A 12,286-nucleotide genomic window follows, 5' to 3' on the forward strand; every position below is an offset into this window, starting at 1 on the left:
GACTTGTCCAGGGTGTACCCCGCCTTCGCCCCTATGTAGCTGGGATAGGCTCCAAGAGACCCCCGTGACCCTAGTGAGGATAAACTGGGTTCAGAAAATGAATGAATGAATGAAACCCAGTGCCTTCATCCACTGTCATTGATAATTTTATTATTTTTTTCTAAAGTTTCATTCAGTTTGTGGCTTGTTTTGTTCCTTTTCTTTAGTATTTATTTTTGTAATTTTTCCAATTGATTTTGTCATTTTATTGATCCCTTTGGCTGGTTTTTCATGTTGTTGCTTATTTTATTCTTTATTATTTAATTTTGGTTAACATTTTTATTTACTTTCTAATGTTATTAAGGATTTTGTAAAGTTTTTATTCATTTCTTTACATTTTATTTATTATTGAACATAAACCCAGCGTGTCCGTCCACTGTCATGTATCCAACTCCATGGGTTTTACTGTTGAATCGATGTTGTAGAATGGGATCATCAACATGAACAGACATAAAAAACTTGGGGTCTGTTCTTGTTTCTGTTTCTACGTCTGGTTTTACATTGAAGACATTTATTAAAGTGACAATTGAATGGTCATTGATCATGTGATATTTCCCATCAGCCCCTGAACGGTGTCGACACACACACAGGCACACACGCAGACACACAACACTCATAAAGACACCCATCTGTGTTTGTGTGTTAACATCCATTAAAGTGCGTGGATGTTTGTCGAGGCTTTTGGAAAATATCACATGAATATTTCACTCCGTTCGCTCTCATTCTCTGCATTGCGTTTCTCTTTTCACCTCAGATTTTTACGCTCTGCTCGTCCATCACTGACGTTTTAGTGCTTTTACTCCTGACCGTCGTTTTTTTTCAGATGCTTTAGTTTTATTTCTTGATGGAGAAAATGGAGCAATGAGAGGAAAACTGGATTCATCAGGTGGACAGAAATAAACCCAACATCAGACTGTTCATCTGAAAATAACAGAAAAAACACACTCACTGTTTCCAACAAAGAACAACAGTCACATGGAACTGGGTTTTTACCATTAAAATCAGTTTGTCTCAATATGACCAGAAGATTTAGACAAAATGGTAAAAAAACGATGTAAAATAATGAGACACATGAAAAGGATGGAGACAAAAGACAAAGATGACAAGACGAGAAACAAAAAAAACTCTGAAACTGATTCAATTTTTTGCAACTTACACATAAATATTTTTCTTTATTTATCAACATTTATTATAATATTATTTTCTGTATTTTACATTTTTAAATGTATATGCTGTATTTTCCTATATTTAATTCACTGATCATGTAGACGTTCATTAAAGCTCAAAATACATTCAAAGGTTATCATATCAAAACAGAGAAAACTGGGGGAAAAATTAGTTTTTCAGTCAAGTGTATCATAAACCTAGTGTGTCCATCCACTGTCATTAATCCAACTCCATGGGATTTACTGGTGAATCAGTGTTGTAGAAGATGATGGTGTTTCCACGTTCACTACGGAGCCTCTGAACCCATTTGGACAAACGGGTCATGTCTGATGACCATGAAAGGAGGACACTGCATTTTATACCAATTATTTACATGGATTGATAGGATTAGTGGATAAACAGGTATAGATGGTTCATAGGTGTGTTCTTCCTTTGGTCTGATGGTTAGTAGGTGTGTTCTTCACTGTAAAAAAAAAAAAAGTAAAAAAAACGGTATTATTCTGGCAGCAGGAGTGCCGAAAAAATACTGTTAAATAACGGAAAAAACCATCTCATAAAAAAACAAAAAACAAAACAAAAAACAGTAGTTTTCTATGTTTAAAGTACAGTTTTTTTGCCCTAACTTTACATGAGATTTTGCATTTTTTTTTTTTTACTTTTTAATGTTTAATAAAGAATATTTACATGTATTAAAACAATCAAATTCCCTATAAATATATATATACATACATACATACACACATATATATATATATATATATATATATATATATATATATATATATATATATATATATATATATATATACATATATATATGAATAATTTTCAATGAGACTCAGTTGTCCAATCCACGATAAAAACTGTATTTGGACAGTTTATCAGTGCCTCTACATGTTATACATTCACATAAATACATTATTCAACATTTTTGTTGTGAAAGCTCCTGTAATTACACAAGATATTTGTCAATTAACAAACAAGTCTTGTTAAACTTACAAAACAAATTCTTCTTCTACGGTTAATTATTAGTAATTTTATCTCATTTTATTTTTATTTTTTACAGTATTAAACTTTAAATTAACAGTTCAATCTCATAAATGGAAAAGGAATATTTGTGAAATTACGATACATTTGCAAATGTATTTTAACTGTTTTTTTCTGTGAAGAAAGAAAAAAAAATCTTTTAAAAAATGGAAATTTTATGGTTATTCACAGTTATGGTTTTTTCATGTTATTTTACATTTGACATGTAAAATCACAGTCTATGTTTGTCATTTCACTGATATTTTCCTGTATTTTAGAAATACAGGAAAAATCTGTAAAATAAACAGTGAAAATTCTGTTAAATTACAGATTTTTTTTTAACAGTGTTCCTTTGGTCTGATGGTTCGTAGGTGTGTTCTTCCTTTGGTCTGATGGTTCGTAGGTGTGTTCTTCCTTTGGTCTGATGGTTCGTAGGTGTGTTCTTCCTTTGGTCTGATGGTTCGTAGGTGTGTTCTTCCTTTGGTCTGATGGTTCATAGGTGTGTTCTTCCTTTGGTCTGATGGTTTGTAGGTGTGTTCTTCCTTTGGTCTGATGGTTCGTAGGTGTGTTCTTCCTTTGGTCTGATGGTTCGTAGGTGTGTTCTTCCTTTGGTCTGATGGTTCATAGGTGTGTTCTTCCTTTGGTCTGATGGTTTGTAGGTGTGTTCTTCCTTTGGTCTGATGGTTCGTAGGTGTGTTCTTCCTTTGGTCTGATGGTTCGTAGGTGTGTTCTTCCTTTGGTCTGATGGTTCGTAGGTGTGTTCTTCCTTTGGTCTGATGGTTCGTAGGTGTGTTCTTCCTTTGGTCTGATGGTTCATAGGTGTGTTCTTCCTTTGGTCTGATGGTTCGTAGGTGTGTTCTTCCTTTGGTCTGATGGTTCGTAGGTGTGTTCTTCCTTTGGTCTGATGGTTCGTAGGTGTGTTCTTCCTTTGGTCTGATGGTTCGTAGGTGTGTTCTTCCTTTGGTCTGATGGTTCATAGGTGTGTTCTTCCTTTGGTCTGATGGTTCGTAGGTGTGTTCTTCCTTTGGTCTGATGGTTCGTAGGTGTGTTCTTCCTTTGGTCTGATGGTTCGTAGGTGTGTTCTTCCTTTGGTCTGATGGTTCGTAGGTGTGTTCTTCCTTTGGTCTGATGGTTCGTAGGTGTGTTCTTCCTTTGGTCTGATGGTTCGTAGGTGTGTTCTTCCTTTGGTCTGATGGTTCGTAGGTGTGTTCTTCCTTTGGTCTGATGGTTCGTAGGTGTGTTCTTCCTTTGGTCTGATGGTTCGTAGGTGTGTTCTTCCTTTGGTCTGATGGTTCGTAGGTGTGTTCTTCCTTTGGTCTGATGGTTCGTAGGTGTGTTCTTCCTTTGGTCTGATGGTTCGTAGGTGTGTTCTTCCTTTGGTCTGATGGTTCTTAGGTGTGTTCTTCCTTTGGTCTGATGGTTCGTAGGTGTGTTCTTCCTTTGGTCTGATGGTTCGTAGGTGTGTTCTTCCTTTGGTCTGATGGTTCGTAGGTGTGTTCTTCCTTTGGTCTGATGGTTCGTAGGTGTGTTCTTCCTTTGGTCTGATGGTTCGTAGGTGTGTTCTTCCTTTGGTCTGATGGTTCGTAGGTGTGTTCTTCCTTTGGTCTGATGGTTCGTAGGTGTGTTCTTCCTTTGGTCTGATGGTTCGTAGGTGTGTTCTTCCTTTGGTCTGATGGTTCGTAGGTGTGTTCTTCCTTTGGTCTGATGGTTCGTAGGTGTGTTCTTCCTTTGGTCTGATGGTTCGTAGGTGTGTTCTTCCTTTGGTCTGATGGTTCGTAGGTGTGTTCTTCCTTTGGTCTGATGGTTCGTAGGTGTGTTCTTCCTTTGGTCTGATGGTTCATAGGTGTGTTCTTCCTTTGGTCTGATGGGGGATGTTCAGGTGTTCTAGGGTTAAACCTGGTCCTGGTTTTCAGATGATCCGTTTCTGTTCCATCAATCATCCATCACTGATTCTCATTCCGTCGTCCTTATATTAAATCTGCTGAATCTCTTGGAAATGAAAAATTAAACCTCCTCCTCCTCCTCCTCGTCTTCATCCTAAAGTCACCTTCAGATGCCGCTGGCTGCTGCTGCTTCCTCCTCCTCCTGCTCAGCAGCATCAGTTTGTTTGTCTGTTTGTTTGTTTGTAGACACTGTTTATTTGTTCATCAGCTCCGCCCCCTCCATCATCCAGATCCACATTCTGGTTCAGGACCTGGTCCAGGTCCAGGTTTTATATGAAGTTTAGATGATCAAATGGACTTAATGTAAAGAAGCTGAAACACGGAGGATGAATGTTGATTGATTTGGACCTAATTGTGTTAGGTTATGTTTTTATGAGTAACATTTACATCAGTAAATTACATACAGATGTTCATTAATCTGCACTGTTCATGTACTAATGAATAAAAATACATAAATAAGTTTGACCTTTCATGAAACACTAAAGAAAAATTGCCAAACATTTCTTCCACTTACAGATGAAAGAAAACAATGAAAATGATAAAAGTGACAAAACAAGACAAAAGATAAAAAACAAATACAAATAACGAGTTTCATGTGATGTTTTTATCATGAAAGATTTGATTTTTACTGAATAAAAGAATCTGGACACATTTAGTGTTCTTATACTACTCCTCCTCTTCCTTCTCCTCTTCCTTCTCCTCTTCCATCTCCTCTTCCTCCACCTCTTCATCTTCCTCCACCCCATCCTCCTCCTCCCGCTCTTCCTCCTCCCCCTCCCCCTCCCCCTCCCCCTCCTCCTCCCCCCTCTCTTCCTGCTCCGTTCGGTGTAAATCCTGTCTTTATGTCTCTTTGATTTAAATGTCAAACCTGAATTTATGTCCTGAACTCAGACTCAGATTCAGGAGGATTTTATGTGATAGTGTTCACTCTCCCTGGGGGATTATGGGTAATAGGATCCACCCACCACCACACCGACCCCCAGTGACAGTTTGGGGGTTTTTGAGTCTGGACACTTAGAGATGACAGATGATCAGGATGAAAACAGGAAGCAACTCCTTCATGACTTCTTTGTCTGGATGTTTTTAATTAAATATTTTCTTTTTATTTTTTTTAATTTGGTGGGTTTATGTTTTGTTTTTTTTTTGTTCTTTTTTTTGTTCATTTTTTTAGGTTAAAATATAACTTTTGAGGTTGTTTTCAGATTATTCAGTGTGTTTTTTGTTTTGGTTTTAATCAAGTGAATTGATCATTTTATTTTTCACTGATGTTCAGTTTTCTTCTTACTGAATTTACTGAATCTGACAAACATTGAACTGTTTCTGTTAAATTCAGCTAATAAAGCAACTTAATGATGAACATGTTTGGTTTTGATGCGCTATGACCTTTGACCCCATTGTGTATTTGGTTCAGATCCGATGCACGGCCCACGGCGTCTGGAGGTCGTCGACATTCAGTCCAAACAGGTGACAATCCAATGGGAACCGTTCGGATACAACGTAACCCGATGCCACAGCTACAACCTGACAGTGCAGTACCGTTACAGACCTGCAGGGGCCGCCACCAGGTAAACGGGGTGGAGTCACAGGGTGAACAGTGGGTGGAGTCAGCAGGAAAAGACAGGGGAAGATGTCAGTCAGTAACCATAAGAAGGAGAGGAGTCAACAAAATATAAGACCCAACCGGACATGAGTGTCTACATCCAGTTCGGCCTCTCGCCAGGTGAGAGGGGACGGGACTTACTGGTGAACGTTTCCTCCCTCCACAGGGATTTGGTGAAGGAGGAGGTTAGGGAGGAGGTGGTGTATGACACGCTGAGCTCGGTGCCGCAGCACAACGTCCGTAACCTTCCGCCGTTCACCAACGTCAGTCTGCGCCTGGTCCTGAGTAACCCCGAGGGACGCAAAGAGAGCGAGGAGCTGCTGGCGCTGACGGACGAGGACGGTACGAACCAACAACAACATAAACAAACAAACACGGTCACCACGTCTGTACTAACAACGCTTTACCTGGTTTCAGTTCCCGGTGCGGTTCCCGTCGACTCCATCGTCGGCAGCAGCTACGAACAGCAGATCAGCCTGAGCTGGAGGGAACCTGTGCACACCTACGGACTCATCCGCCAGTACGAGGTGACGACCCACAATGCACCACTATGTCAACTAAACACGTCCACATACACTGACTGAAAAACACCAACCCAATGAACACACACACCGACCCGTTCAAGCCTTTAATACACAAATGTCTGATGTCTGGGTTTGGACTCGTCCTCAGATCTCCTACAAAGCTCTGAGCTCCTTCGACACAGAGTTCGATCTGTCCAATCAGAGTGGCAAGGTCTTCAAACCGGCCAATGAGACGAGTCACGTGTTCAGCGGCCTCTACCCAGGCTCCACCTACTCCTTCACAATTAGAGCCTCCACAGTCAAAGGGTTCGGACCCCCGGTCATCACCCAGTTCACCACCAAGATCTCAGGTAGGACACCCCGCCACAATAAGAGCTCGAGATACCTGTTCAATCTAGTGATACCCCTTCACAATAAGAGATCGAGATACATATTCAGGCCTAGTGATGCCCCTTCACAATAAGAGCTCGAGATACATGTTCAGACCAAGTGATGTCCCTTCACAATAAGAGCTCAAGATATATGTTCAGGCCTAGTGATGCCCCTTCACAATAAGAGATCTAGATACATGTTCAGGCTTACTGATACCCCTTCACAATAAGAGCTCAAGATACATGTTCAGACCTAGTGTTGTCCCTTCACTATAAGAGCTCAAGATATATGTTCAGGCCCAGTGATGCCCCTTCACAATAAGAGATCGAGATACATGTTCAGGCCTAGTGATGCCCCTTCACAATAAGAGCTCGAGATACATGTTCAGGCCTAGTGATGCCCCTTCACAATAAGAGATCAAGATACATGTTCAGGCTTACTGATACCCCTTCACAATAAGAGCCTGGATCATACAGTGGAAGTCCTCCATCTGTCACAATAAAAAGCCTTGAAGTTAATGTGCTTAAATTGTCATAAAACAATATTGGTAATAATTATTTTAACTCATGTTTAATTTTTACTTATATATACCGTTTTTGTATCTGAGGTCTTTTTGTTTTATTCTTAGCTGAAACATTTACAAAATGCACTGCTATTTCCTCTAAATAATGAAGTACTGTATGTTATCCTTATAGTCTCTGTGAAGGTTCTGCTGTTTGTCATGTTCTGACCAAATTTCTTCAGTTTTCAGCTAATTAAAAACTTAGAAGAAATTCTGATTTTCTGGTCTGGTCTTGGAGTCGTACATCTTAGATCTATTAATCCTTCACAATAAGAGCATGACATGAGGTGGAAAGGAGAATATTAATGAACAAGGGTTCCTCCTCCTACGCCTCCTCCACCTCTTCCTTCTCTTCCTCTTCCTCCTCCTCCTTTTCCTCTTTGCCTTCCTCCTGTTCCTCCTCCACTTCCTCCTCTTTCTCCTCCTCCTCCTTTTCTGCCTCCTCCTTTTCTTCTTCATCTTCCTTCTGTTCCTCCTCTTCTTCCTCCTCCTTTTCCACTCTCTCTTCCTCCTCCTCTTTCTCCTCTTTTTCTTCTTTCTTCTCCTCCACCTCCTCCTCTTTCTCCTCTTTTTCTTCTGTCTTCTCCTCCACCTCCTCCTCCTCTTTCTCTTTCTCCTCTTTTTCTTCTTTCTTCTCCTCCTCCTCCTCCTCTTTGTCTTTCTCCTCTTTTTCTTCTTTCTTCTCCTCCACCTCCTCTTTCTCTTTCTCCTCTTTTTCTTCTTTCTTCTCCTCCTCCTCCTCCTCCTCCTCCTCCTCCTCCACCTCCACCTGCTCTTCAGCTCCTCTGATGCCGGCCTATGACCAGGAGTCTCCTCTGAACCAGACCGACTCCTCCGTCACCATCCTCCTCAGACCGGCCCAGAGTCGTGGAGCTCCCGTCAGGTAACTCTCAGCTCGTCAAATATTCATCAGCATCAATCTTCTGCTTCATAAAGGTTTCATGACTAAAACGTTAAACATTAAAACGTGACATGTAGCACTTTACAGCAGCTGAAGCTGCAACATCAGACTGTCACATCAGAGACGCTGCTCATCTCCACCCGTCTCCGTTCGTCTCCGCTCGTCTCTGTTGAAATAAAAGTGTGAACGTTCATTCATTTCACTGTTAATGACTTTCCCTTTCTCTAAATGAGTAAATTTGGCTTCATCAACCATCTCCGTGGGAGGCCGTATCCGCGGTAACAGTCGTCATGTCGACAGCTGTCTTGTCTCCGACGTTGTGCAGTAACGAGGGATTTGGTTAATTAACGATCAGCGGGCGGGGCTAATCGTAGCCCGCCGCTAACACAGAGGATTAACAGAGGATTAACAGCTAATGTGTCAATCACACACAGGAAGCAGAGACCGAGTGAAGCGTTAATGTACGAGTTATCTGTTTGACAAACAGTAAACAAAACGAAGGAAGCATGATGGATACACACGCCGCCATCCGACATGACCCACAGACCGCCATCCAACATGACCCACAGACCGCCATCCAACATGACCCACAGACCGCCATCCTACAAGACCCACAGACCACCATCCTACAAGACCCACAGACCACCATCCAACATGACCCACAGACCGCCATCCAGCATGACCCACACGCCGCCATCCGACATGACCCACAGACCGCCATCCAACATGACCCACAGACCGCCATCCTACAAGACCCACAGACCGCCATCCGACATGACCCACAGACCGCCATCCAACACGACCCACAGACCGCCATCCGACATGACCCACAGACCGCCATCCTACAAGACCCACAGATCACCATCCAACATGACCCACAGACCGCCATCCTACAAGACCCACAGACCGCCATCCGACATGACCCACAGACCGCCATCCTACAAGACCCACAGACCGCCATCCTACAAGACCCACAGACCGCCATCCTACAAGATCCACAGACCGCCATCCAACATGACTCACAGACTGCCATCCTACAAGACCCACATGACTCACAGACCGCCATCCTAGAAGACCCACATGACTCACAGACCGCCATCCTACAAGACCCACAGACCGCCATCCAACATGACCCACAGACCGCCATCCAACATGACCCACAGACCGCCATCCGACATGACTCACCAAACGCCATCCAACATGACCCACAGACCGTCATCCAACATGACCCACAGACCGCCATCCAACATGACCCACAGACCGCCATCCGACATGACTCACAGACCGCCATCCGACATGACTCACAGACCGCCATCCTACAAGACCCACAGACCACCATCCAACATGACCCACAGACCGCCATCCTACAAGACCCACAGACCACCATCCAACATGACCCACAGACCGCCATCTAGCATGACCCACAGACCGCCATCCGACATGACTCACCAAACGCCATCCAACATGACCCACAGACCACCATCCGACATGATGCACCAAACGCCATCCAACATGACCCACAGACTGCCATCCAACATGACCCACAGACCGCCATCCGACATGACTCACCAAACGCCATCCAACATGACCCACAGACCGCCATCCAACATGACCCACAGACCGCCATCCAACATGACCCACAGACTGCCATCCTACAAGACCCACAGACCACCATCCAACATGACCCACAGACCGCCATCCAGCATGACCCACAGACCGCCATCCCACATGACTCACCAAACGCCATCCAACATGACCCACAGACTGCCATCCAACACGACCCACAGACCGCCATCCGACATGACTCACCAAACGCCATCCAACATGACCCACAGACCGCCATCCAACATGACCCACAGACCGCCATCCAACATGACCCACAGATCGCCATCCTACATGACCCACAGACCACCATCCTACAAGACCCACAGACCGTCATCCTACAAGACCCACAGACCGCCATCTGACATGACCCACAGACCGCCATCCTACAAGACCCATAGACCGCCATCCGACATGACCTACAGACTGCCATCCTACAAGACCCATAGACCGTCATCCGACATGACCCACAGACCGCCAACCAACATGACCCACAGACCGCCATCTGACATGACTCACCAAACGCCATCCAAGATGACCCACAGACCGCCATCCGACATGACTCACAGACCGCCATCCTACAAGACCCATAGACCACCATCCAACATGACCCACAGACTGCCATCCGACATGACCCATAGACCATCATCCGACATGACCCACAGACCACCATCCGACATGACTCACCAAACGCCATCCAACATGACCCACAGACCGCCATCCGACATGACCCACAGACCGCCATCCTACATGACCCACAGACCGGCATCCTACAAGACCCACAGACCACCATCCGACATGACCCACAGACCGCCATCCTACAAGACCCATAGACCGCCATCCGACACGACCTACAGACTGCCATCCTACAAGACCCATAGACCGTCATCCGACATGACCCACAGACCGCCATCCAACATGACCCACAGACCGCCATCCGACATGACTCACCAAACGCCATCCAACATGACCCATAGACTGCCATCCTACAAGACCCATAGACCGCCATCCAACATGACTCACAGACCGCCATCCAACATGACCCACAGACCACCATCCAACATGACCCACAGACCGCCATCCAACATGACCCACAGACCGCCATCCTACAAGACCCATAGACCGTCATCCGACATGACCCACAGACCGCCATCCAACATGACCCACAGACCGCCATCCGACATGACTCACCAAACGCCATCCAACATGACCCATAGACTGCCATCCAACATGACCCACAGACTGTCATCCTACAAGACCCACAGACCGCCATCCGACATGACTCACAGACCGCCATCCTACAAGACCCATAGACCACCATCCAACATGACCCACAGACTGCCATCCGACATGACCCATAGACCATCATCCGACATGACCCACAGACCACCATCCGACATGACTCACCAAACGCCATCCAACATGACCCACAGACCACCATCCGACATGACCCACAGACCGCCATCCTACATGACCCACAGACCGCCATCCTACAAGACCCACAGACCACCATCCGACATGACCCACAGACCGCCATCCTACAAGACCCATAGACCGCCATCCGACACGACCTACAGACTGCCATCCTACAAGACCCATAGACCGTCATCCGACATGACCCACAGACCGCCATCCAACATGACCCACAGACCACCATCCAACATGACCCACAGACCGCCATCCGACATGACCCATAGACCATCATCCGACATGACCCACAGACCACCATCCGACATGACTCACCAAACGCCATCCAACATGACCCACAGACCGCCATCCGACATGACCCACAGACCGCCATCCTACATGACCCACAGACCGGCATCCTACAAGACCCACAGACCACCATCCGACATGACCCACAGACCGCCATCCTACAAGACCCATAGACCGCCATCCGACACGACCTACAGACTGCCATCCTACAAGACCCATAGACCGCCATCCAACATGACTCACAGACCGCCATCCAACATGACCCACAGACCACCATCCAACATGACCCACAGACCGCCATCCAACATGACCCACAGACCGCCATCCTACAAGACCCATAGACCGTCATCCGACATGACCCACAGACCGCCATCCAACATGACCCACAGACCGCCATCCGACATGACTCACCAAACGCCATCCAACATGACCCACAGACTGCCATCCGACATGACCCATAGACCATCATCCGACATGACCCACAGACCACCATCCGACATGACTCACCAAACGCCATCCAACATGACCCACAGACCGCCATCCGACATAACCCACAGACCGCCATCCTACATGACCCACAGACCGGCATCCTACAAGACCCACAGACCACCATCCGACATGACCCACTGACCGCCATCCTACAAGACCCATAGACCGCCATCCGACACGACCTACAGACTGCCATCCTACAAGACCCATAGACTGCCATCCTACAAGACCCATAGACCGCCATCCAACATGACTCACAGACCGCCATCCAACATGACCCACAGACCACCATCCAACATGACCCACAGACCGCCATCCTACAAGACCCACAGACCGCCATCCGAC

At 45.4% G+C, this 12,286-nt stretch overlaps 1 protein-coding gene across 1 annotated transcript in view; it reads left to right on the forward strand.

Moving 5' to 3' along the window:
- LOC115410980 (receptor-type tyrosine-protein phosphatase mu-like) overlaps positions 1-12,286 on the forward strand; it is a 188,462-nt gene that overhangs the window by 81,557 nt on the left and 94,619 nt on the right. Inside the window, 5 exon segments of the mRNA XM_030122845.1 lie at positions 5,587-5,740; positions 5,942-6,117; positions 6,193-6,302; positions 6,448-6,649; positions 8,014-8,116. Coding sequence (XP_029978705.1) covers positions 5,587-5,740; positions 5,942-6,117; positions 6,193-6,302; positions 6,448-6,649; positions 8,014-8,116 — 745 coding nt within the window.

The sequence above is a fragment of the Sphaeramia orbicularis genome, chromosome 20 (assembly GCF_902148855.1).
Source record: "Sphaeramia orbicularis chromosome 20, fSphaOr1.1, whole genome shotgun sequence".
NCBI classification, from domain to species: Eukaryota; Metazoa; Chordata; class Actinopteri; order Kurtiformes; family Apogonidae; genus Sphaeramia; species Sphaeramia orbicularis.